This window comes from Amyelois transitella, chromosome 20 (genome assembly GCF_032362555.1).
Source record: "Amyelois transitella isolate CPQ chromosome 20, ilAmyTran1.1, whole genome shotgun sequence".
In the NCBI taxonomy this organism is placed as follows: Eukaryota; Metazoa; Arthropoda; class Insecta; order Lepidoptera; family Pyralidae; genus Amyelois; species Amyelois transitella.
In genome coordinates, this window is record NC_083523.1 from 908214 (window position 1) to 936138 (window position 27925).

The window sequence follows — 27925 nt, forward strand, 5'->3', positions numbered from 1 at the left end:
TGGAATGCACAGTACTATTTATTATATTCTCAGCTCTAGCTAGATGTACGTCTATGTTTTTTAACATAGAAATCTCAACAATAACTTGACTATTCAGATTTCTATTCCACTAAAACCTAACATTCAAACCAAATTCACCCTTAACGGGGTTAAAATAAGGGTCATCGCTATAGGTTATTGACGGATATAATTTGGTTGATCCAGCCGATGAAGGAGGAGACTTTGACGTAGACGCCGGGAACGTCGCGCCGGCCGCAGCCGAAGCCCCACGACACGAGCCCCACGAGTTCGTAGAAGCCGTCATCTTGACACACGAGGGGACCTCCGCCGTCGCCCTGTAATGTTATACATACATACATAAAATCACGCCTCTTTCCCGGAGGGGTAGGCAGAGACTAACTCTTTCCACTTGCCACGATCTCTGCACACTTCCTTCGCTTCATCCACATTCATAACTCTCTTCATACAAGCTCGGCGGTTTCGGGTACTTTTGACCTGACTCTTTTTGTTGTTTAATCTTATTCCTGTAATGCCTTAGATATTGTTGGGGATGACCAAAGAGGTTGGGTTTAGAAATGTTTCTTTTATTCTAATGTTTTGAATAGTTTTTTGTTGGTGTCTCGTTTTGTCAGTGGAAAAGTAAAGACCGTATTGTCGCAATCTCTGTATTTTATTTAATCCTGCCGTTATATAGGGGCGTTTCTGGAACAAGGAGAGCTGCGGCGTTTGTTTCTTTATTGCGTGAACAACTATAGCTGTTTCGCTTTTCATTATGACGTGAGACGGGACAGCGATAGTTTTTCGCGCGATATAAACGGCGTCGCACGCGCCACGCTACGTGGACAAGAAAAGGACTTTTTTTTTAATTTATGTTTTAACAAAATAAGAAATGGTGTTTGGAATAATAAAAAAATCGGTTCTTTCTCATTTTTCGAAAGAAACTTTCATTTTTCACGTGATTGGGTAAAGTACGTTTTTAATTCTAAGACGTACTGTAGGTACGTCTTAGAAATCTTAAATCGTAGTTTTATCTGTATAATAAGAATAAATGAACCTTAACTTTCGGGTGAAAGGTCAAGAGTTATAAGTGCTTAAACTTGTATTAAAATAATTATATACTTAAACTTGTATTAAAAAAATAATGGACGTGCATGAACAAAAAAGACATTTTCAAATTGGATTATAAATAGAGATATGCGGTTACATACATACAAAATGAAATACGGTCGAATTGAGAACCTCCAAATTTTTCGAAGTCGGTTATGAAAACATAAAATAATGAGTAGCATAATGCTTCTTTGTATTAGATAGATAGATAGATAAAAGCTTTATTCACTATCACAATACATTTGTTGGACACATACATAATTAACAGTAATAAACAATGTCAATGTGCAATGTGCATGTATTATATATTATTTCCTACACTGAAGAAGTTAGAGGATATATACATACATATACTATACTAACCTGACACGCGTCATTCCCTTCTTCGCCGCCAGCGCAGAAAGAACTCGCGGGCAGGATGAAGATCTTCTCTGTAACTGCGTTTACCTTGCGGATGCACTCTGCGTCACTCACGATTGGCAGTTCAGCTTCGCGCACGCGCAGGGGAATAGGACCCGCTGGAATAAAATATATTTTTTTTAACCTTTATTATTGGATATCATCTAACATCATAAATTCAATTCTAATTCAAAATTTTCATTCATTATTATAGGAAACTTCAGATCACTACATACATAGTATAAAACAAAGTCGCTATTTTAGTCTGTTTGTCTGTATGCTTAAATCTTTAAAATTACGCAACGGATTTTGATGCGGTTTTTTGTAACAGGTAGGTAGAGTGATTCAAGAGGAAGGTTTTTATGTATAATTTTTTCCGAATTTTGCACCCGTGCGTAGCCGGGGCGGGTCGCTAGTCTCTTAATAATTGTCATATCTTTTGATTTCACATTATTGGTTGACGTCAAATAAATTACCGCCAGTGCAGAAGAAGGGGTAACAAATGACACTGCAGCATTTTCTTCAATATAAAAGCACACCCCGGGCTCCTCTCCAGAGTGGTGAGGATGCAACCGGGACTAAAGCCAGGGGGAAGAAGGCAAACTCTTACCTTCTCCCATATACCCGTATCCTGTGACAGTGCACCGCTTCCCGGCCGCATGGCTCACCCCTCTAGCAGGCAGGCAAACTAGACATACTCCTGGAAAAATAATAAAAAATCCTGTTTTAATTAATGCCTAGGAGAAATTTTGTTAACGATGACCATTTTTATAACTAACGAAGCTTTTATACATGCATATTTTCTTGCGTGCCGTGTGGTTCCCGGCACCAATACAAAAAAGAATAGGACCACTCCATCCCTTTCCCATGGATGTCGTAAATGGCGACTAAGGGATAGGCTTATAAAATTGCGATCCTTTTTTTTAGGCGATGGGCTAGCAACCTGTCACTATTTCGATCTCAATTCCATCATTAAGCCGAGTAGCTGAACGTGGTCATTCAGTCTTTTCGGGATTATTGGCTCTGTCTACCCTGTAAGGGATATATAGACGTGACTATATGTATGTATGTATGTGTATATTTTTTACAGATCTTATAGAGATTACTGAATCACCATTTTAAGCCAATCACAGAACAAAATGACTGAATAATTATAATAAGAAGACTGTAAACAACATCTCTTATGATTTCATTAATTAATGGGACCAATTATATTACCTAGACAGTTTAGCTAAAGCAATTTAATGATATAATAAGCCGGCCAGGGCATGATGAGAAATGCTTTCTCTGATTGTCTTTGATGTTTATCTATATAAGTATTTATTATTATTATAAAATATAGTATCGTTGAGTTGGTATCTCGTAACACAACATCCGAACTTACTTCGAGGCTAACTTAATCTGTGTAATTTGCCCCGTAGAGTCCCCTAGTTCAAAGGCAACACGTCAACATTATGTGGATGGATGGAATGAGATTATAAGACATTTTTTTTATATTTTTTCATAAGATGAATGTTCTTCAACTTGTTTCTGTAAGTTCTTAGTTACTCGCAAATATTATACTTGTTCTTTTTCATTTGTATTTTAAATGAAGACTGTCAAGATTATATTTTTCTTTATAAGAATTCTTTGCTAAATACTTTACGAGGTGTACTACAACCGCTGTAATAATGGCGTAAATTAATTAATTAATAAACAGTCAGTTTCTCAAGGCTCTGTCTACCCCGCAAGGGATCTAGACGTGACTATATATCTTTAGAATAGAATAGATTTATTTTCAAAATTACAAGGATACAAGATATCACTTATTGACGTCCCATAACTTAAATCTAATCATAACTACTACCGCTTCCAAAGCGCATGTGTAGAACAAGCGGCGGAACTAACTACACTGCAGCATTTTCATCGGAAGCATTGAATAGAATAGATTTATTTTTAAAATTACAAGGATACAAGGTATCAGTTATTGACGTCACATAACTTAAATCTAATCATAACTACCACCGCTTCCAAAGGGCATATTGTGTAGAACAAGCGGCGGAACAAACTACACTGCAGCATTTTCATCGGGACGCATACTTTTACACATTCCCCCAATACGAACCCTCCATAAGTTCAGCTTTTCCGTGCAGCTTCAGCAGGGCAATGTCGTTGTCCAGGGTCTGGCTGTTGTGGTTGTGGTGGATGTAGGTGGTGGCCACCCTCAGGGTCTGCGCCCCGGGGCTGCCGTACTTGCGGGTCAGGTCGTGGTCCCCCACCCGGACGTAGATGGCGTCCCCGGAGCGGACGATGCTGGAATATTATCATGATTATCACTACATAGTATAAAACAAAGTCGCTATTTTAGTCTGTTTGTCTGTATGCTTAAATCTTTAAAATTACGCAACGGATTGTGATTCAAGAGGAAGGTTTTTATGTATAATTTTTTCTGAATTTTGCACCCGTGCGAAGCCGGGGCGGGTCGCTAGTTTAGCTATAAATTAAGATATGTTATTAATACTCGTAATTACATACATAAATAAAATCACGCCTCTTTCCCGGAAGGGTAGGCATCACAGGTACATCTTTCCACTTGCCACGATAACTGCTGAATGTGGCCTATCAGACTTTTCAAGACTGTTGGCTCTGTCTACCCCGTAAGGGACGTAGACATAATAGTGACGTGACGACGTAGTGTTTAATTGATCATGAATATTTTTTCATTTATTTTTTACCCATTTAAATGTACATAATCTACGGGTGTAGGATATGTTTGTATCAACAACGAATCCGTGTCGGGACGTTAGTTAAAATATCTTACTTGGTGACGCAGTGAGCGGCCGTCAACACCCATTGGGTCCCAATGAGGGCGGCTCCGCACAAATACTGGTTCAGGGAGTTGATGAGGGCTACCTGCCAACACCACTCCCCCCTCTCGCCGTCCTCGCCGCCCATCACGCGGCCGGTCCTGGCCGAGGTGCCTTGACATGGGAAATGGATACAATACAATACAATACGAATACTTTATTTGCTATAAATGCGGTACAATTATAGGTGTTACAAAGCATATACATACATTTCGCGCATTTAACCAGTCATGGCATGCAAAAATACAGAAAATTTAAATTAAATGAAAATTGAAATTGTTATGGAGAGTTGGTTTACAGAAGAGTTATACAGATAAAAGATTTTTGATTTCAAGAATTTATTCTCATAAAAGATTACATTAAAACCACTTACATGAGAACAGAATTAACAAATATAGTTAAACTAAACTAGGATGCAGTCACCGTACACTTTAGACATGGGGCAAACAAAAGGCACTGACTTATTATCCCTTTTTTATTTTTTATTTGACAAGCTAATTCTGTGGCACTAGGTAGTACGCTTGTCTGTGACACAGGGGGTTCCGGGTTCGAATCCCAGTAAAGGCATGAAGAGAAAATAACTTCTTCTGATTGGCCTGGGTCTTGGATGTTTATCTATATAAGTAATTATTATAAAATAAAGTATCGTTATGTTAGTATCTCGTAACACAAGTCCCGAACTTACTTCGAGGCTAACTCAACCTGTGTAATCCTACTACTATTATAAAGGCGAAAGTTTGTATGGATGTTTGTTACTCTTTCACGCAAAAACTACTGAACCGATTACCATGAAATTTGGTATGTAGGTAGCTGAAGACCCAGAATAACACATAGGCTACTTTTTATCCCAGAGTTCCCGCGGGATTGATAGGGTTTCCATGCGGACGAAGTCGCGGGCGGCCTCTAGTATGTCCATATTTATCTTTATCTTATATATAAAATTCTCGTGTCACAATGTTTGTCTCCGTACTCCACCGAAACGGCTTGACCGATTCTCATGAAATTTTGTGAGCATAATAAGTAAGTCTGAGAATCGGCCAACATCTATTTTTCATACCCCTAAGGGTTGTCCACACTTAACATTTTTTTTTACTAAACATAGTTAAAAGTTATTTATATGGCAAAACAACGTTTGCCGGGACAGCTAGTTTATTTATAAATTTGTTATATAACCTACATACAGTGCCGTGTGGTTCCCGGCACTGCAATATAAACATCGACTCAATACTGACCTTTGACTCCGCACACGTACTTGTTGTATTTCTCTGGCACCTTCAGCGTGGATCCGGGGTAGCTGGGTTCGTAGGGTGCTGCAAGAAGGTAACATACATACATACATATGATCACGTCTTTATCCCTTACGGGGTAGACAGAGCCAACAGCCTTGAAAAGACTGATAGGCCACGTTCAGCTGTTTGGCTTAATGATAGAATTGAGATTCAAATAGTGACGGGTTGCTAGCCCATCGCCTAAAAGAAGAATCCCAACTTTATAAGCCTATCCCTTAGTCGCCTTTTACGACATCCATGGGAACGAGAAGGAGAGTTCTTTTTTTTTTATTTTTATTGGTGCCGGGAACCACACGGCACTGTTCAAGTAGGTAAGTCCTGTACAAGAAGGTAAGGTACATGTTATTATGTGTCGTGTGGTTCCCGGCACCAATATAAAAAAGAATAGGACCACACCATCTCGTTTCCATGGATGTCATAAAAGGCGACTGAGAGATAGGGTTATAAACTTGGGATACTTCTTTTAGGCGATAGGCTGTCAGTATTTGAATCTCAATTCGGTCATCAAGCCAAACAGCTGAACGTGGCATATCAGTCTTTTCAAGACTATATTGGCTCTGTCTACCCCGCAAGGGATATAGACGTGACTACATGTAATACACCCATACACACCATACGTATTATGTATGTACGAGTATGTTGTATGAGTTGTTGTATTGTGTTGTATTTTTGTATGAGTGTGTTTTATTATAATGTTATATTCTCATTTCTTATTTGTGTATCTGTGCAGTTGATTGAAATAAAAAAATAAAATGATATTCTGACTCACCAACAGGTGTAGTGTGAGGATGGGCGAGTGCTGTGGTGTAGTGGGTGTAATGCGTGGCCGCGCTGGTCGCCAGGGGGTAGGTCTCGTTGCGCTCGCGCACCCCCAGCACCTCCTGGATCTTGGACTTGGGCGCGCAGCACTGGGTGCCGGTCTTCTTGCATTTGAACACGTCCGTCATTTCCGCGTTACCTGTGTTTTTTTAATCAATTTCAATGTCTTAATATTAGATATACCGTGATGGCAAATTGCCGTGTGGTTACTGGTACCAATATAAAAAAGAATTGGACCACTCCGCCTCTCTCCCATGGATGTCGTAAAAGGTGACTAAGGGGTAGGCTTATAAACTTGGGATTCTTTTAGGCGATGGGCTAGCAACCTGTCACTATTTGAATCTCAATTCTATCTTAAAGCCAAATAGCTGATCGTGGCCTATCAGTCTTTTCAATTCTGTTGGCTATGTCTACCCCGCAAGGGATATAGACGTGGTTACATACATACATACATATGTTCACGTCTATATCCCTTGCGGGGTAGACAGAGCCAACAGTCTTGAAAGGACTGAATGGCCACGTTCAGCTATTTGGTTTAATGATAGAATTGAGATTCAAATAGTGACAGGTAGCTAGCCCGTCGCCTAAAAAAGAATCCCAAGTTTGTAAGCCTATCCCTTAGTCGCCTTTTACGACATCCATGGGAAAGAGATGGAGTGGTCCTATTCTTTTTTGTATTGGTGCCGGGAACCACACGGCACTGCCGGGAACCACACGTTCACAAGAATTTAGTAACTATTTAGAATCTGAATAGTACGAGTACTTACGGAAGCATGTGAATGACAGCAGTGACACTATACACGAGCCGGGGCAGTCGGGGCGGGGGTCCGCGGGAGGCGGGGCGCTCGTCGTGGTGGTGGTGGTGGTCGTGGTGGGCCGCGGGGTGGTGCGGGGTACTCTGTTATCATACAGGGTTAAATATATATCTTATACATATATGTATAAAGTTCTCGTGAAACAATGTTTGTCTCCGTACTTACTCCTCCGAAACGGCTTGACCGATTCTCATGAGATTTTGTGAGCATATTGTGTAGGTCTGAGAATCGGCCAACATCTATTTTTCATACCAATTAGTGCCGTGTGGTTCCCGGCACAGAATAGGATCACTCCATCTCTTTTCCACGGATTTCGTAAAAAGAGACTAAGGGCTTATAAACTTGCAATTCTTCTTATAGACAGTGGAACCTGTCACTATTTGAATCTCAGTTCTATGATAAGGCCAAACAGCTGACCGAGACCTATCAGTCTTTCAAGACTGCTGGCCCCACCCCGCAAGAGATATAGATGTGACTATATGTATGTTATCAAAATTTACTTTAAACAAAATGAGGAATGGATTTATACTAGGTAAATATTGAATCTTCCCACCTACTTAACACAATAAACAATATGAGCTTCAAGAAGATTCGTCAAAAAGATTTATTGTCCGAGTCTGAGAGTCTGATGAGAAAAGACAAGCACGTGAGAGAACTCGCAGAAGAGCTCTAGAGCAAAACATAGTGCCTCATTTATGTGTAGCGAAACACGGTGCCCAATATCAAGCTCGTAAAGCTTTTAACAAGTTGCCTAATGAAATAAAGTATATAAGAAGTCATGGACTATTTAAGAAAAAAATGACATAATATTTACTACAAAAAAAAAAATTATTCATTTCATGGCTATTTAAATGTTTAAATGAAATTCGTGGTTATGCATTTTATATTAAATTGATTGGTTTTGATTTTTAAACTTCATTTTTTCTTTTGACATTCTTAAATTTAAATTGTAAGTATAATTTGGATCACCCGTGTTTAGTTAAGTAGTTATTAAGTACTTCAATTCAAACACAATGTAAAAATTGTTAGTGAATAAATAAATAAATATTTTTTTGCGTAAATAAATATTTATTTATTTATTTACGCAAAAAATACAACGGTAGTAGTAGGTACACCTCTTACAGTATTCGGCAAGGAATTCTTATAAGTATAACATGATAAGATGATGATGATAAGATGAATGTCTCACCTCGTGTTATCACAGCATATAGTGCCGCTATGTTTGCAATGGGTGTTGGACACGAGTACAGCGGGTCGCTCACAGAAGGCCGCCATGATGTTCAGCACGCAGTACCCTGGGCAGCGCGGGAGGGGGGGCTGGAAGGTGAAGTGGGTTACATGTGTACAGTGTAGTTTGTTCAGCAGCTTCTTCTACACATGCGCTTTGAAAGCGGGTAAAGTTATAATTAGATTTAAATTCGTTGGTAGATGCCGTCATGGTGAAATTAGTGAGAGGTTACACATAAAAATAAATATGACATTACAAAACAGTGGTTGGATTTAGAAGAATATGCACAATGGCGGACTTATCCCAATTGGGATCTCTTCCAGTCAACCAAAACATAAAGGAAAATCCATAATCGAAAAGTAGTTATGATGCTGTTACTACAAATCTGACTCTGTCACTGACACACATATATAAATATTTGAAACATCTATACATTACATATTCGTACCGTGTGGTTCCCGGCACTATTACAAAAAAAAAAAAAAAGAATAGGACCACTCCATCTCTTTCCCATGGATGTCGTAAAAGGCGACTAAGGGATAGGCTTATAAACTTAGGATTCCTCTTTTAGGCGATGGGCTAGCAGCCTGTCACTATTTGAATCTCGGTTCTATCATTAAGCCAAATAGCTGAACGTGGCCATTCAGTCTTTTCAAGACTGTTGGCTCTGTCTACCCCGCAAGGGATATAGACGTGATCATATGTATGTATGTATGTATACATTACATATAATAAAACAGTAAAAATATTTTGCCTGTACATTTAGTATTTTTGACTGAAATGGATAGAGTGACACTTAGAATGAATAATAGAAAGTAAATTTTTTTTTTTTTAATTTTTTGTCTGTCTTTTTGTATGATGACGCTTATCTCCAAAGTACTAAACCGATTCAAATAACCTTCACCAATTGTAGATTCAACTCGAAATTTACGCGGACGAAATCGCGAGAAACAGATAGTTATATCTAATACTAGCGACCCGCCCCGGCTTCGCACGGGTGCAAAATTCGGAAAAAATTATACATAAAAACCTTCCTCTTGAATCACTCTACCTGTTACAAAAAACCGCATCAAAATCCGTTGCGTAATTTTAAAGATTTAAGCATACAGACTAAAAAATAGCGACTTTATTTTATACGACGGCTTCTGTGGCGCAGCGGTAGTGCGCTTGTCTGTGACACCGGAGGTCCCGGGTTCGAATCCCAGCCAGGGCATGATGAGAAACGAACTTTCTCTGATTGGCCTGGGTCTTGGATGTTTATCTATATAAGTATTTATTATAAAATATAGTACCGTTGAGTTAGTATCTCGTAACACAAGTCTCGAACTTACTTCGAGGCTAACTCAATCAGTGTAATTTGTCCCGTATATATTTATTTATGTAGTGATCTTACCGGGGCAGTAGGCCGCGGCGTGGTGGGGACCTTAGGGACCTTGGGTTTCTCTTTGACCTCCTGGGGCTCTCGGAGACAGCACGTGTTCCCGTCGGGACATGTCGCGTCGTCGTCAATGTCTTCGCAGAGCAAGGCGAACAAGGCGCTCATGCAGTCACCATTGCATTCTTTGCCTGGCGATTTCGGCGGGGCTGTCGTGGTGAGCTGCGGAGGAAATTAAAATACATACATATTGTCACGTCTATATCCCTTGCGGGGTAGACAGAGCCAACAGTCTTGAATAGACTGAATGGCCACGTTCAGCTATTTGGCTTTATGATAGAATTGAGATTCAAATAGTGACTAGCCCATCGCCTAAAAAAAGAATCCCAATTTTGTAAGTCTATCCCTTAGACGCCTTTTACGACATCCATGGGAAAGAGATGGAGTGGTCCTATTCTTTTTTCATTGGTGCCGGGAACCACACGGCAACCACATGGAAATTAAAATATTTTTCGTAATACGTATAAATTTAAGCAAATGTTTTTTTTTTTCATTGATAAGATGTATAAAAAGCAAATATTTGTTTTTTGTTTGTTTGAACACGCTAATCTCTAGAACTATTGGTTCGAATTGAACTTGCGTTGAATAGACCATTTATCGAGGAAGGCTATATAACATCACGCTTCAACTATAAAAGGAGCAAAGAAATAACCAAATACATACATACATACATACATATGATCACGTCTTTATCCCTTACGGGGTAGACAGAGCCAACAGTCTTGAAAAGACTGATAGGCCACGTTCAGCTGTTTGGCTTAATGATAGAATTGAGATTCAAATAGTGACGGGTTGCTAGCCAAATAAATAACCAAATATGTAAAAAAAAAACGGAGAAAATTATTTATCCTTGATTTTGCTTCAATGATGCCCAAAATAACTATTCCACGCGTACGAAGTCGCAAGCACAGCTAGTAATGAATAAACATTTTGAATTTTAAATTTGGACACAAGACATATTATACGAGTATCACCGCTCAAAACAACCCATCCTGTCTGTCTCACATAAACACTCACAGCGGTACTAGGCCTCTTCGTGGGGTGTTTCTTCTCGCTGGGTACCACCAGGTCGGGGGGTGGCTTGCCCCCGTACCGGTCCGTGGTGACGCAGCACTGGCGGCCCTGCACGCAGAGGTTCGGCGACGTCAGGTAAGCTTGGCAGTAGAGGAGGAGGTGGTTCTCCACGCAGACTCCTGGGCAGGCTATGTTACCTGGAAGATGTAATTATTGCGTTAAATTGCCATTCAACGTGGTAATGCAACCTGCCTTCTGGGCGAGGGGAAACGATTTGCAGGGACTGAACAATTTATTAATTACGTGTTTGTTATTTTTATTTTAATTACTAGTTATTATCTATTAATACATTGTAGTTTTGGCAAGTGACAGACAGACGATGTGCAGTCTGAAGTTAGACGTGATTATTGCTTGGAATTGTAGGGTAACTGACAGAGAATATATAAAAAAACCCCACGAGAATGGGTGATAAAAGAAATGTTTAGTTTTACGCGGGTAAGAACTGTGAACTGGACATATTTCTTAGGTTAAAAGTTGAATGCCTTAAGTTTGTTAACATAGTTATAAAAGAAACAAATCACTTGCAATGGCGGACTTATCCCATGAAGGGATCTCTTCCAGTCAACCGGTATTTTGTATTTGTATTTTGTGCAATTAAGTTTAAATAAATCCCTTGGGAACTTAGCCTCAAAAGTCTAAATATATCCCTAGGTGATGCCTAAAAGAATGTGTACCTAATAATTACCACTGTCTTTGTATTTGTCAGGCGCCTCCGTGGTGGAGTCCTCCTCCTCCGAGTCCAGGGGGGTGTACCGGGAGGTGGTGGGTCTCTCGCTGTTCAGGGTACTGTTGTCTGAAAATAGGCAACATTAAATTTTTGATTAATAGCGAAAGAGTCGGTTGTGGAATCGATAAGTTATGAAAAGAAACCTCTGTATGTAATTAAAAACATTCAAAATTTTTATTTCATTACTAGCTTCAAACATTCAAAATTTTTCTTCATTATTATGAGACACTTCATAATAATTGTCATATCTTTTAGTTGCACAACATTGGTTGACGTCAAATAAATAACTTAAAACTAAGTTTACTGCCGCTTCCAAAGCGTCTGTGCAGAAGAAGCGGAAACAAACTGCACTGCAGCATTTTGTTCATCAACGTCAATATCACTAATTCCAAGTCATACTCTACAAGGGTAAAAAATTTCTTTAAAATACGTTCAGTAGTTTTTGCGTGAAAAAGTAACAAACGCACACACATCCTTCCAAATTTTCGCATTTATAATATTAGTAGTTAGGAAGTCTATCTCGTGTATATCTATATACTAGCGGCACACCGCGGCTTCACCTGCGTCTAATTAGAATTTTTCTAACATATATGGAAAAGAGATGCAGTGGTCCTATTCATAAGCGCCAGAAACCACGCGACACAAACTCCTGAGATCGCAGCCTTTATATCACCGTACATAGGTACATATAATAACGTCTATACTCCTTGCGGGGAAGACAAAGCCGACAGTCTCGAAAAGACTTAAAAGCCACTTAACGTCAGCAGTACGGCTTAATGATGGAATTGAGATTCAAATAGTGACAGGTTGTTAGCCGATCGCCTACAAGAGGAATCCCAAGTTTATAAACGTGTCCTTTAGTCGCCTTTAACGACATCCATAAGAAAGATATGAAGTAAAGTGATGTTTTATTTGGCTTCTTCTGTTTTTGAAATCCACTTCAGGCTAGCAATTTTTGAAGCTCGCAGCGAGTTTAAGATAACGTTTCTCTTACCCAAAGGCTCCTCGATACAACACTTCATGGTCGGCTTCGGACATTCCACCTGGTCCAGGACCTGGGTGCACATTATGGCGGCCAAAGAGTGCCGGCAGGTGCCGGGGCAGTTCTTGACGTCCACTTGGGTGTCAAGGGTTTCCAGGAGACCTGGAATTGGAATAATTAGGTGTTATTTGAATACTAACTGATCCTCTTACGGTGAGGGAAAACATCGTGAGGAAACCAGTACATTCAGGCAACTGGATGTGTAACACAATAAAGTTTTAATAAATACATACATACATATGTTCATATAATCACGTCCATACCCCTTGCGGGGTAGACAGAGCCTTTTAATAAATATAATAAATTTTTTCATTAAAAAAAATTTCATCAAATATATATATTTTTTTCTTTTTTTAAATTTTAATTTGGTCTTTACACTGGTTTCATTAGGTATATATACAATTAATAATTCCGTAGAAATAGGCTGCTTGATAAATTAATATAAACTAAGTCATTAAAAAACTGAATTGAAATGGAATGTCGTGCACATTCGACGATATTCGACTTATCATCTATCACTTCAAATTTAAATCTAAATTATTTATTTTGTATTTCAGTATTGCATGCCGAAAGGTAAAATGTAGCGATACTATTTATACATGTGTAAAATCCCTGTGTTACCTACATTTGCAATAAATATTTGACTTTGACTTTGAAAAAATGATTTTCTTTGTAGGCACGAAAAAGTATAAATATCTATCTTTTTAAAAATTATTCACGTAGTTGAAACTATCTTAAGTGGAACTGGACTGCACTTAAGGTTCCTTTTACCCCAGATTTGAGCTGATTCCAGATCAAAGCCAGGAATGAAATCTAGAAATTACTATCATCACTACATCAGTACATACATACATACATAAAATCACGCCTCTTTCCCGGAGGGGTAGGCAGAGACTACCTCTTTCCACTTGCCGCGATCTCTGCATACTTCCTTCGCTTCATCCACATTCATAACTCTCTTCATGCAAGCTCGGCGGTTTCGGGTACTTTTGACCTGACCCTTTACCAGGATGGCCTTAATTTGATCAAGTTACGTTTGTCAAGGTATGTTGAGATGGTTCGGTCATGTGGAGAGGATGAATGAAAGCAGGTTGACTAAGCAGATATACAAGGAGAGTGTGGAGGGAAAGGTCGGAGTGAGAAGACCTAGATCAGTAATAAAGAAAAGTAGCTACCCCCGTCTGTCCCTGTGTTTGCATGTATGTAAGCTTACATCTTTAAAACAACGGAATTTTTTGACGGAGTGATTCTTGAGGGATATTTATATGTATAAATACTGCCCGCGCGAAGCTGGGGCTGGTCTCTAGTAATATATTAACATACATACATATCGTCACGTCTATATCCCTTGCGGGGTAGACAGAGCCAACAGACTTGAAAAGACTGGATGGCCCCGTTTAGCTATTTGGCTTAATGATAGAATTGAGATTTAAATAGTGACAGATTGCTAGCTCATCGCCTAAAAAAGAATACCAAGTTTGTAAGCCTATCCCTTAGTCGCCTTTAAGACATCCATAGGAGAGAGATGGAGTGGTCCTATTCTTTTTTGTATTGGTGCCGGGAACCACATGGCAATAAATATTAAACAAACCCATAATTATTTTGTTCCTACATAAATTTACGACATGCATGCCATTAGAACTTCCAGGTTATTTTTCCAAAAGGAAAAAGTTAGTCAGTTAGTTGGGTAAATGATGTTAATTTGTTCACTGACTTATTGTAAGTATAAATAAAAAAAACTTATTTGATTTTAACGTACGCGGTGAAGTCTTTTTCAAAACTATTCTTGTTTAACTCTTTACAAAGATATCAACGCGTCCACACATCGAATTGTAGAAATTTAATTTTGTATTTGTGTAGTGCTGTGTGGTTCCCAGCACTTTAAAAAAAGGACCATTAAAGAGTTATGAATGTGGACGAAGCGAAAGAAGTATGCAGAGATCGTGGCAAGTGGAAAGAGGTAGTCTCTGCCTACCCCTCCGGGAAAGAGGCGTGATTTTATGTATGTATGTACCATTAAATATCTATTACAAAGGATGTCGTAAAAGGCGACTACGAAAAAGCCTTTTAAACCAAATGTTCTGTCACTATTTGATTCTTAACTCCATTTTAAGCAATTTAATGTTACCTTTCAGTGTTTCAAGAATGTTGGCTCTATCTACCCCGCAAGGGATAAATGTATCTATACGTGATTATATGTATGTATGTATGTACTCAGTTACCATAATTTGCAGGTTTGAGTTTACGTTAGGCAGTTTTAAGGTTTCCTCATAATTTCTCTCACTATTAGCTCACTGGTTAGCAATCAAACTAATGTACCTACGTTACTTTGAAAACAATCGCACACGGGTGCGTGGACTTCTCCAAATGTCAATCGACAAACGCAAGCGCAGTCTTCAAAGCGATTGTCATAGATAAATTTATCACTAGAGGGGTTAGTGCGAGTTTAACTCGATCAAACGCATCGAGCAAGTTAACGCGAATTTGTATGTGATTTGATAAATTCGATTTGAAAAATTCGTGATTACTGGCTAGATGCGTTTGTAGAATATCATACAATCATCGCTTAAACATACATAAAAACATTAAATCACGCCTCTTTCCCGGAGGGGTAGACAAAGACTACATCTTCCCACTTGCCACGATCTCTGCATACTTCCTTCGCTTCATCCACATTCATAACTCACTTCATGCAAGCTCGGCGGTTTCAGGTAGTCTCGACCTGACCATTTACCAGGACGTCCTAAATTTGATCAAGATACGTTTGTCTAGGTCTTCCCACTCCGACCTTTCCCTCCACACTCTCCTTGTATATCTGCTTAGTCAACCTGCTTTCATTCATCCTCTTCACATGACCGAACCATCTTAACATACCCTTTTCTATTCCTGTAACTACATCTTCTTTCACATCACAACTTACACGTCACTAATAATTTAGCTCGTAAGTTCGTACCACCCTTTAAAATGGTAAACCTTCTGAAAAATTGTTCTACTTATGAATTGTATGTACTTCTTCTTCAACCGCTGTGAGAGCATGGCGTACTGTTACACAGGCTTGAGTCTTTAACAGACGCCAGTCTCCACCAATATTTTGTACATTTTTTGTAATTTTTCTGTGCCTACGGAGACGAAATAAATACTTTTTTTTAACTTTTTTTTTACAACATTCGCTTATCACGCTGTTCCTAGAATTCGATTTGACAAATTTGTGATTACTTGCTCTAACCCATCAGGTAGTATGATACCATACAATCTCTGTGGCGGCAATCATTACGGCCTCTGTGGCGCAGCGGTAGTACGCTTGTCTGTGACACCGGAGGTCCCGGGTTCGAATCCCGGTCAGGGCATGATGAGAAAAGAACTTTTTCTGATAGGCCTGGGTCTTGGATGTTTATCTTTATAAGTATTTGTTATAAAATATAGTATCGTTGAGTACGTATCTCGTAACAGAAGTTTCGAACTTACTTCGAGGCTAACTCAATCAGTGTAATTTATTATGTTTCTCCTCTTAGATTTCACGGGTCTATACACCCCGGATTTTTGAGAGGCTTGCGTGGGGATATAAATCCAACACGTAGAGGCCCTTTGGAGAAGTTGATGTTATGTTGTTCTCCTGCCAAAACTCGTTCCCGGGCATATCAATAGATGATATGTCCATGAACAGGTCTCGGCAGGAGGTGGAGCTATTACAAAATAAGGGAAAAGGATTATGGGTTATGGAGTTGACGTTTGGATGGATTTTAACTGGGCTATTGCTGGAGAAGTTCGGACACCTGCCATAATCATGAATACGTGACTATTATGTGGCAGGTGGTGACTCGCCACTCACTAAATGGGCCCCTCAAATCAGTCACCATGTTTAGCAACAAAGGGGCAACATCGGCGTGGGTGGCTAAGGATGTCGAGAGGTGAGACTGCGGGGCGTGAAATCATGGTGATCCAGTCAGGCACCCCCGGCGTTATGACATTTTACACTTCCATCCTTCGAGCGTATAGCTCTCGCGACTCCGCTCTGACCGGCCGGTTAAGGCAAGCCAGAGGTAGGGGTCCTGTCCCTCATCGGTTTCCACTCCGACCTTGGCGAAGGAAGATCGGAGGCGAGGAACAGGGGCCTCCCCTGGGAGCACCCAGGTCCGTGGGGTCGCTACTCCCCAACAGCTCGCCACAAGCTGCCCTGCGGAGACTGATTGCACTGGGAAGGTGACCCAGGGGGCGATGGGGTCGTCACGTCCCGACGCCTTAATTTATTATTATTATTATGTCTCCTCTTAGATTTCACAGGTCTATACACCCCGGATTTTTGAGAGGCTTGCGTGGGGATATAAATCCAACACGTAGAGGCCCTTTGGAGAAGTTGATGTTATGTTGTTCTCCAGCCAAAACCAGTTCCCGGCCATATCAATAGACGGATGATGGGTAATGAAGTTGACGTTTGGATGGATTTAAACGGGGCTATTGCTGGATATTATTATATTATTATTATTAATCATCGCTTAAAAAGAGGGAAATATATATTTATTCTAGCTGCGACGCGGTGTCTCGAGGTACGACCTAATCTTAGGCTAGCTGCTCGTAATATAGAAACGCTTTGTACAATGTGCGCTGTTAGCCTACATTTAGCCGGCGTAAATAACACAAAATATTTTCTAAAATGCTAATAATCGTACAATATTCAGAGCAAAAACTTTCATTAAATTAATGTACTACATACATACGTACATATAATCACGTCTATTTCCCTTGCAGGGTAGACAAAGCCAGCAGTCTTGAAATACTGATAGGCCACGTTCAGCTGTTAGGCTTAATGATAGAATTGAGATTCAAATAGTGACAGGTTGTAAGCCCATCGCCTTAAAAAAGAATCCCAAGTTTATAAGCCTACCCCTTAGTCACCTTTTACGACATCCATGGGAGAGTGATGAAGTGGTCATATTCTTTTTTCCATTTGTGCCGGGAATCACACGGCACAATTATCTATCTAATTATAATTGTAAATTTGTTATTCAGTGTCCTCTTTAATATATTTAGATAGATTTTTAACCGCGTAATTCCTTTGGGAACAAACCTTGGAGTTATATCCATGTGTGCCACATCTAACGGTACCTACATCGACGGTAACCATCTTAGGTAACACGGCTAATTCGTGAAGTCACATCTCGCGAGGTAGCCGCACCTAACGTAACGCTCGTTAACCGGGTCGGGTTTTACGGTTCATAGGAATTTATGGCATGTTATGAATATGGAGTTATGGGGCGCCGGTGGTCGGTAGGTTAAAGTGTCTGATTAAAAATGAGTGGTGTACAGGTTTGATTTCTAATGTCGCGACATTTCTCATAAGAGAAGTTCTGAAAAAGAGACAGTCTGCGAAAGAGTTATAACGAGAATGAGAATTATTACGAATTAAACTATTTTACGTGTTCTTTTCTAAGCACATTAGTTAAATTACCATCCGCGTGAGTCAGAAACCTTAATTCTGTTGTTTTAAGCGCTACAGTAGAATAAGCGGCAGAACAAACTACACTGTGGTGTTTCTTTTAGAAGACTAAACTAAAGAACTGGTTATTTCAAAGATTTAACATCAAATACAATTCAAGTAGCTATGCATTGAGATTGAAATGTAGGTTTTGTATTATCGACTTGTAGAAGAAAAGATAGAGCTAACAGTCTCGAAAATACTGATAGGCCACGTTCGACTATTTAGCTTGATGATAGAATTGAGATTCAAATAGTGACAGGTTGCCCATAAACTCCATCAAGCTCATCGACTAAAAGAAGAAACACAAGTTTATTAGCCTTTCTTTAATACTTTATGACATTATTATTATTTTATGGCTTTCTCAATGCTTTTTATCTCCGCTGTCTTTATTATTTGGGATATTCTTATTTTAGTTTTGTTGACTGGAAGAAATTCCATTTGGGATAAGTTCGCCATTGTACATATACATATATTTTTTAATTACAAGAACTGTATAATTTCGTTTTTATGTGCAACAAAAAGTTTACAAACAAACAGACTTATAATAAAAAATGTTATGACTTAAAATTATTTAAAATGAATAAATTGATTTGATAATCGCTCCGCTCATGACCCCGCCGTGACTCAAACCCGAGACCACGCACCAAACACCGTTACCCGATGACCTAATGCGGGCGAGAGAAATCGACTGCGGCCCTGCGCGCGCGCAGCCCGAAAACGAAAGTCGTGCGTGAGGACGACGACTCAGGGCATCCTTGCCAGTGATAAACTAAGTTTATGGCTAGACATTTATGTATGTCTGTAAGTTAATAAAATTTACGAGACTAATTTAACAAATTGAGTTGAAGTAAGTCGAGTCTTTTGTCGTTTTATGAGATACAATGATACTATATCTATTTATATAGATAAATATTCAAGACTCAGACCAATCAGGAAAGGAAAGAGTTGTAGAGACCTGGATTTAATTTCTGGTCAAAACTGTAATTGGAAATTAATTTATTTTGTAAATACAGTATTGATAGGAAATCGACTAGCTGGCATGATAAGATGTAGCCTTTGTCTCCACAAAAAAGACGTACCTAACTTATTAGGTACTCTACTATTTACATAAATAGTAGAGTACATATAGTAGAGTAGTAGAGTAATAGTACATTAATACATATTAATGTATACATATATATTATAACGTCCATATCCCTTGTGGGGTAGACAGAGCCAACAATCTGGAAAAGACTGAAGGCCACGTAAATCTGTATGGCGTTATAATGGAATTGAGACGCGAATGGTCGATCGATAGGTTGCTAGTCCATCGCCTAAAACAAGAATCACAAGTTTATAAGCCTATCCCTTAGTCGCCTTTAACTACATCTATGAGAACGAGATGTAGTGGTCATATTCTTTTTTTATTGGTGCCGAGAACCACACGGCACTAAAGTGACTTGTGCACGTAAAATCTTAGTCTCAAACATAAGGTAACATTTATGGTATTTTATAGTTATCTGTTCTCATCTTGTCCATTGAATAATGAATGAATGAATGAACGAAGCGATAGCAGCTATGTACCGGTGTGTGTAAATCACAAAATATGATCAATATCCGACACGTCTAGTTATCTAAACGTCAGGCGTTGGTCAGCGGCTTTCCCGGGGTCATTGACCGCGAAACTCGCCGCCATACTACTTCTGCACCTGACTTTGCGCGCATTTAGTCTAATAAATAAATCCAAAGAAAGTGGTTTTAGGAATTTATAATCACTCCTATTTTCCTAGGGATGTCGTAAAAGGCGACTAAGGGAAAAAGTTATAAACTTAGGATTTTCCTTTTAGGCGATGTGCTAGCAACCTGTCGCTATTTGAATCTCAATTCTATCATAAAGCCAAACAACTGCACGTGGTCTTTTCAAGACGATTGGCTCGGTCTACGCCGCAAGAGATGTAGACGTGATTATATGTATGTAACTACCTAAAATATGACAAGACAGGATTTGACTAAAATGTAGAGTTTGTGCAGTTAGACTTGGTAAAGAAAGGACGCATAGATTTAGAACCTCGGCTCTACATGAGATCTTCATAAGGTCCTTGTAAATTTACTTTCTCAAATTAGTAAGTAGTCGAAAAAAAAATGCATAAAATTTAACTGGTACATGAAATTTGATGAAGTGTTACCTACAAATAGATATTATATTGAACTCAAAACAGCTATTTACAAGCTGAGCTCACTAAATAATTATCAAATTATACCTACCGAAGATTCCGATCCGCCGGGATTTGAATTTTTGTAAATAAGTATAAGTTTTATATTTAGGCTTATTTGTAGTTTCATCTTTCAGTTTTCATTAATTAGATTTATTAAGATAACTTACAATGTGTTATAACAGCCTGGAAATAAATTATTTTTTACAATTAAACCGAAAAATTTAAGTAACAATGTTGCAGTATCGTTTAATACCTTTAATTCGCACTTATAAACAAGGCTTTTATGGCAATATAAGTATAAACAAATTTCGCACAAATATTTAGTTATTTTCTTTTGATAACCGTGTAGTGTTTAGAACTTGACATTATAACTACAAGACTTTTTCGACTTTTTACATTGTAATCTACGTACCTTACATGAATATGTTTTTGGTAGAATATATGTTTGTTAACAAAGATTTAATCTCACATGTAATTATCAAAGAAAAGTGTCGTGGTTTTCTCGAAACAGCGCACGAACGAACACACACGCTAGCTGCTAATCGTCGGTTTAACGTTTTTAATTGAATGTTTCTTATTGATACGAACGATAGCGGCAATCTAGAAAAACTCGTGGTCATTGTCATATAATAATAGCTGCTTAACTTCCCGTGAAAATTGTGAAAGTCGATTAAGGGATAGGCTTATAAACTTGGGATTCTTTAAGGCGATGGTCTGGCACTGTTTGGATTTTAATTCCATTGTTAAGCCATCCAGATAAGCGTGGTCTTCTTCTAGTTCTTACTCTGTCTAGCCCGTTAAAGATAAAAGACGTTCTTCCAGAAGAACCACTTTATATTATTTGTTAATGTCTCCTCAAGTTTTAGTGTATAAAGTAGATCGCGTAGTCATCCACAATGAAAGGCGACGATTCTCTGAATAAGTAACGAGTGAAATGAAATGTCATCGGCACGCGGTCTGCGGTGCGCGCGCGCAATGCGCAAGAGCACGAACACTGTCCACTATTGCTTCGATACTTCGTGAATATAACTGTGTTCGCATGTTAGCATAAAAATATAGGTACATGAATGTGTTATTTTAAATTACAGAAAAAAAAAGTATTAAACCAAAAAGGATTTCATAAAAGTTCTTAGAAAAAAAGAACTCCATTCATTATTCAGCTTGACCTGACCTGACCTGACTACTATGGTAGTAAATCCTTCACAAAAAAGAATCGTCAAAATCGTTCAAAAGTTTCCAAGTTCTTTTGAGACGCTTATCAAGAGTACCCAATAAGTAAAGTAAAATTTGCAAATTAATTAAATTCAATGTTACAATGTGCTTTCTATCGTGACTCATGTGGTCAGGTCAGGACTAGTGACTAATTATAGCTGTGCAAAGTCCAATGCTGGATTTCCTGATCCATTGACCCCAATATTGGTGTGACCTATAAGTCATTGGCTCTGTCTATCACAGAGATTGCAAAGTGAGATGTAAGCGGGGAGTATAGTTTATTGTATATCTACATAATTTGCCCGCGACTGCATTAGCCATGAAGTCACATTTTTGAAGTCATATCATATAGAGATAGAGGCGCCATACCTCCGTAACATTTGCAGGGGAACCTAACCCGTATTGGATACATGGTTACACATCCAGTAGACTGAATGTGCAGGTTTCCTCACGATGTTTTCCCTCACCGTAAGAGCATCGATTAGTATTCTCACTTATGTAATCACGGCCGAGGTGAGATTCGAACCTGCGCCTTCTTTGCGCCATACGCATTAAACTTTAGCGATTCGACCATCGACGCTCTCCAATTTTATTATACCCATGTATTATTTATTATTGATTTGAAAAGTATAAAAAAACATAGAGAAAAGAAATACTCTAGAATAGAAGTGACTAAGTCACAATATTCCTATCTCAGTATCTGGCTGTGTGCCGTGTGGTTCTCGGCATCAACAGAAAAATAATAGGAGCACTCCATCTCTTTCCCATGGATGTCGTCAAAGGCGATTAAGGTAGTGGCTTATCAACATGTAATTCTTCTTTTAGGCGATGGGCTAGCAACCTGTCACTATTTGAATCTCAAATCTATCATTAAGCCAATCAGCTGAACGTTGCTTATCAATCTTTTCGAGACTGTTGGCTCTGTCTGCCCCGCGAGGGATACAAACATGATTATATGTATGTATGTATCTAACAGTTGTCAATCACGTCAACCACCAGGGTATACAAGGTGGGGTGACCATGCGTACCGGAATGACTCAACGCTACAATCTTTCATCAGAACAATTTATCATAATGCTTTCACCCGCAATTAATGCCCACTAAATCAATATATTACGCAATTATTACCAGTAAGTTGCACGTCTGTCCGTCTGCGTGACTTTCTCCTACCCCCCCCCCCCCCCCCTACTATTTCTTCAACTCCCCCCTCCCATTTCTGACCTGCTCTATTACAAACGAAGTGCATTCACAGTAAAAGATATGAAGTATGTTGTCACAATTTTCAATTGTCAACGGCCGTGTGGTTACCGACACTAGAATTGGAACGCACCTATGTTTCCTATGGATGTCGTAAAAGGTGACAAAAGGAATAGGAATCCATTCATCTAGTGCAACTTTATAGCATATATATATACGAGTTGTCTAGAAATAGGACCACACGTATCTTTCCTTTGGATGTCGTAAAAGGCGACAAAAGGAATAGGATTCCGTTTATCTAGTGTAAGTTTATAGCATATATATACATACGAGTAGTCTATAAATAGGACCGCACGTATCTTACCTATGGATGTCGTAAAAGGCGGCAAAAGGAATATGGTTCCATTTATCTAGTGCAAGTTTATAGCATATATATAGTCTGATAGCGAATAAAAAACATAACGTGTGGTAGCTCTTTCTCTTTTCGTGCAGATTGTAAAAGTCTATTAAAGGCGAATCAAATTGTGAGTTGAGATTAGGTAAGCGATGGGCTTGCTACTTGCCACTCTAATCTCAATTCCATCAGTGAACCATACAGCAGAACGTGGCCTTTCAGTCTTTTCAAGACTTGGCTCTGTCTACCCTAACATGCTAAAAAATACAATTATATACGCCTTTTTCCAGAGAGGTAGTCAGAGTATTTTTCCACTCACAGGATAAGCATACTTCATTTCCTTAACGATTAAAATATCATACTTCTCATCCAAGCTCGTCGGTTTAGGGTACTCTTGACCTGACCTTTCGCCAAGACGTTCCCGATTTGATTAAAGTACGGCTCTGTCTACCACGCAAGCGATATATACGTGATGATATGTATGTCTTTTTCCTGGGTTGAAATCATAGAATAAACCCTGGCCTCTTAGCAGAAAGGACGCAATGAATAAAACTCTACAAGGTTGATATATAAAAATTTACATTTAAACAGCGCAGGCAGTTATGAAATTACATTATTCACACATTTATAAAAAAAACAGTAAGGTTCATCGACCCGCCATTTATTTGCATAAACCGATAGATTTGTGTCACCATGAAGTAAGATTATGGTCATTTATTGAATATTTTTATTAAAAGCGAGTTATGCATATAAATATTAAATTTTAGATCATATATACATACTCACATTTAACTACGTCTTTGTCCCTTACGGGGTAGACAGAGCCAACAGTCTTGAAAAGACTGAAAGGCCACGTTCAGAAGTGTGGCTTCATGATGGAATTGAGATTCAAATAGTGACATGTTGTTAGCACAATCGCCTACAAGAAGAATCCCAACTTTATAAGGATTTTTCTTAGTCGCCTTTAACGACATCCAAGGGGAAAGATATGGAGTTCTTGCATAAAGTGTTGGACACCGCACGGCAATTAAGTTTACGTAATTTTTTTTTACTATAAAAATGTTAGTCCCTGAGAATCCTGAATAATTAATATAATTTCTTTTACTGTATACTTTTCTTATTTATCAAAAACTTAAAACTACTTTTGACTGATAAATGCTACTATACAATGGACGAGTTTTTAAACGATAAAAATATTGACATTTAAATTATTTTTTATTATTTTATATCATTTTATGCATTAAATACACGTTATAAATTATATTTATTTTAAATTACTTATTAATATTATCTCCATATAAATATAATACGACATTTTTTTTACTGTTATATTCAACATAATAGCCGGCATTAACCTGCCCACCGTTCCATATTATTTTTTGTTTTTTTTAATGGTGTTTTTCGCATAAATTATTTTTACATAATTCCTTTTTTCTATATATAATTTTTATGAACAACATTGCCATAAATGGTTTAATTCGCAAGTTACAAAAGATGGTACTCATTCTTTCTACAATGATGGTGAGTTTTTACATGATGACTATAAGTTTTTATCTCAGTTACATGCACACGTAAAAGTTATATATTTTAATGCTACAATTATCATGTAGAACACGGCGGTAAACCTAATAATTTTTCCTAAATAATTTCACTTTTTTAGAAAGCATTAGTTGTTAAAATTATGACCGAGTTTTTCAAATATCACATCTGTCTTTGCCCCTTTCGGGGTAGACAGAGGCAACAGTCTCAAAAATCGAACTAAATTATGGGAAATCCTCTGTTAATCCTAACCCTATCTCCTTGTTAGGAACTACAAAATCAAAATCGCATATACATCCTCTTTTAAGGAACCTTAATTTTAAGTCTCTTAACCTCGGTTTGAGCTGTGCGTTACCTATCACTCAGTAAGTTACTCAATAACATTCATTAATTCATATGATCACGTCTTTATCCCTTGCGGGGTAGACAGAGCCAGCAGTCTTGAAAGACTGATAGGCCACGTTCAGCTGTTTAGCTCAATGACAGAATTAAGATTCAAATAGTGACAGGTTGCTAGCCCGTCGCCTAAAAGAAGAATCCTAAATTTATAAGCCTAGCCCTTAGTTGCCTTTTACGACATCCTATGTGCTTCTTTTTTCTATTTATATTTATTCCGGGAATCACAAGGCACGAACTCAATCAATCAATAACAGAAGAGTTGTATATATATATATATATATATATATATATAAAGTTAAATGATTTGCAAAGAAATCAGTTGGCTCGCTAAGTAGTTAGAAACAAAAACGGCATCGCATTATAATTAACGGCGCGGTCACCGTTAGCGGCCTCGGCGTGCGCGTGCGCACCCATCCGACGCACGCACTGGCGCACTATATTATTATCACTAGATCAGATACGTTATCTTGCGTCTTTATCCCTTACGGGGTAGACAATCGGGATCGGAAATTGGAAAAAATTATACTTATATTATATATGAATGTGGATGAAGCGAAGGAAATATGCAGAGATCGTGGCAAGTGGAAAGAGGTAGTCTCTGCCTACCCCTCCGGGAAAGAGGCGTGATTTTATGTATGTATGTATATTATTACTGTGAAAGTGTTCAAAAGGTTTAATGGTTCTATTATAACTCACCCCTCAATATCTATCCAATGGAGGTCGTAAACAGCGACTAAGGATATGCTTATAAACTTGGGATTCCTTTTGTAGGCTAGCAACCTGTCACTATTTGAATTTCAACTCCATCACGAAGCCATACAGCTGAACGTGGCCTCTCAACCTTATCGAGACTGTTGGCTCTATCTACCCCGCAAGGGATATAGACGTCATGTATATATGTATATGCATGTATGTAAAAGGTTTAAAATAATATAAATACTTTTTTCTCGCTTTAAAATAAGAAACGAACACTCCTTTTAAAAGCATTTGTGTAATATATCAAGAGTACCCGAAACCGCCGAGCTTGCATGAAGAGAGTTATGAATGTGGATGAAGCGAAGGAAGTATGCAGAGATCGTGGCAAGTGGAAAGTGGTTGTCTCTGCCTACCCCTCCGGGAAAGAGGCGTGATTTTATGTATGTATGTATGCATGTGTTGTATAAAAAAATAAACCAGTTTCACAGATGTTTCAGCGAATGTGTATCACGTAACTCATTAAGTAATCAAATTAGAAAATATTCAAATGAGTTCATTAGACTGAATTTTCTAAATCAATTTTTTTTTTGATTAATTAATTTTGATTATATTACCTACTTACATGCTTCTTTCATGCGAAATTTTGAGTAATTTTATTACATACAGATGTATAATTGTGTCTTTATTCCCCATGGGATAGACAGTTCTAACTGTCTCTAAAATACTCATAAGCATGGAACTGACGCTGATTTTAAACTTTCGCGTTGCAATATACTATTATTATACTACTAGAGGACGCCCGCGACTTAGTCCGCATGGAAACCCTATCAATCCCGCGGGAAATCCGGGATAAAAAGTAGCCTATGTGTTAGTATGGGTCTTCAGCTACCTACATACCAAATTTCATTGTAATCGTTTCAGTAGTTTTTGCGTGAAAGAGTAACAAACATCCATACTGACATACTCACAAACTTTCGCATTTATAATATTAGTAGGATACGCTGATTTTCAGTCGCCTGGTGACCACCGATCATTGTAACGTGATTCGAAAAGTCCGCGATAAAATAAAGGTACGTTACATGCGCGTTCAATACTTGTAATATTTATAAATAGCCTGGAACTTAGATTTGGATAGATTGATAATTCATCGCCATAATTAAGAATTACAAGTTTAGAGTAATTCCTTGATTTGCTCTTACAAAAAAAAGAAGCAGCTGGCACGATGCTATGTTTTATCTTCGCTAACAGACTAGCATTGAAGTTCGCGATAGATAAATGTGCGCCTATTCCCTTAGTCGCTATTTAACGATATCCATGGGAAGAGGTGGACTCCTATACTAATATGCCGGAAACCAGACGGCACGATACAATATAATAAATATATAAATCGAAAACCTAAACATCTACCACCATTAGCATATAATTACTTTATATGAATCTTAATTCTATCAGTAATTAGGTTGCTAGCCCGTCGCCAAAAAAGAAGAATCCCAAGTTTATTGGCCTGCCACTTAGTCGCTTTTACGGCATCCATGGGAAGAAGATGGAGTGGTCCTATACTTTTTTTATTGGTGCCGGGAACCACACGGCACAATTAAAGTTTAAAGTTTCGTAGATTATATGTATGTATGTTTTCTATCCAATTAATAGTTCTTACAAGGATATTTATATAATACTTCCAAAATATTTTACTTTAACGAACATTCAATACCACGTCATACAAATATATATAAAAAAATTACAGATTCAAAAACGCTTAAGTAAGTTCCATGACCAACATCCATAACACTCAATAAATGAACACAAGAATTCCACGAGCGGAAAAACTAATTCAAAACAACGGTAATAGCACCTTACTCTGTTCGACCTCATAACGGTCCGTCAACAGCCTTGCGGCCCAAAAACCCGACCTATCTCGGACAGGTGAAAGTTAAAAATCACTTACCAGAGAGAAAAGTGCTTGCGAAAGACTCATCCTGGCTGGTAACACCGTTGATGATAAAAAAGAAAATCAGAATTCCGGGTTTGAAAATCAT

The 27925-nt window shown here is 38.4% G+C and overlaps 1 protein-coding gene across 1 annotated transcript; it reads right to left on the reverse strand.

Annotated features, from left to right (window-relative positions):
* On the reverse strand, positions 1-27925 carry LOC106135300 (protein masquerade). Its single transcript, XM_060950109.1, has 14 exons — positions 27835-27925; positions 12734-12883; positions 11698-11805; positions 10956-11149; positions 9897-10100; positions 8472-8592; positions 7228-7341; positions 6411-6599; positions 5585-5662; positions 4307-4466; positions 3611-3798; positions 2117-2206; positions 1471-1625; positions 1-335 (listed from the first exon to the last, which is right to left on the reverse strand). Exons 1-14 carry the CDS (start codon positions 27923-27925, stop codon positions 168-170), a joined length of 2010 nt encoding a protein of 669 aa, XP_060806092.1. The 3' UTR covers positions 1-167.

Excerpts from the sequence above, each read along its gene's own strand:
- LOC106135300 (XM_060950109.1), bottom strand. The coding sequence starts at position 27,925 with ATGATTTTCAAACCCGGAATTCTGATTTTCTTTTTTATCATCAACGGT. Across the intron at positions 11,806-12,733 it reads TTGTATCGAGGAGCCTTTGG|ACAACAGTACCCTGAACAGC; the intron begins GTAAGAGAAACG and ends GCCTATTTTCAG. Across the intron at positions 2,207-3,610 it reads AAAAGCTGAACTTATGGAGG|GAGTATGTCTAGTTTGCCTG; the intron begins GTTCGTATTGGG and ends TTATTTTTCCAG.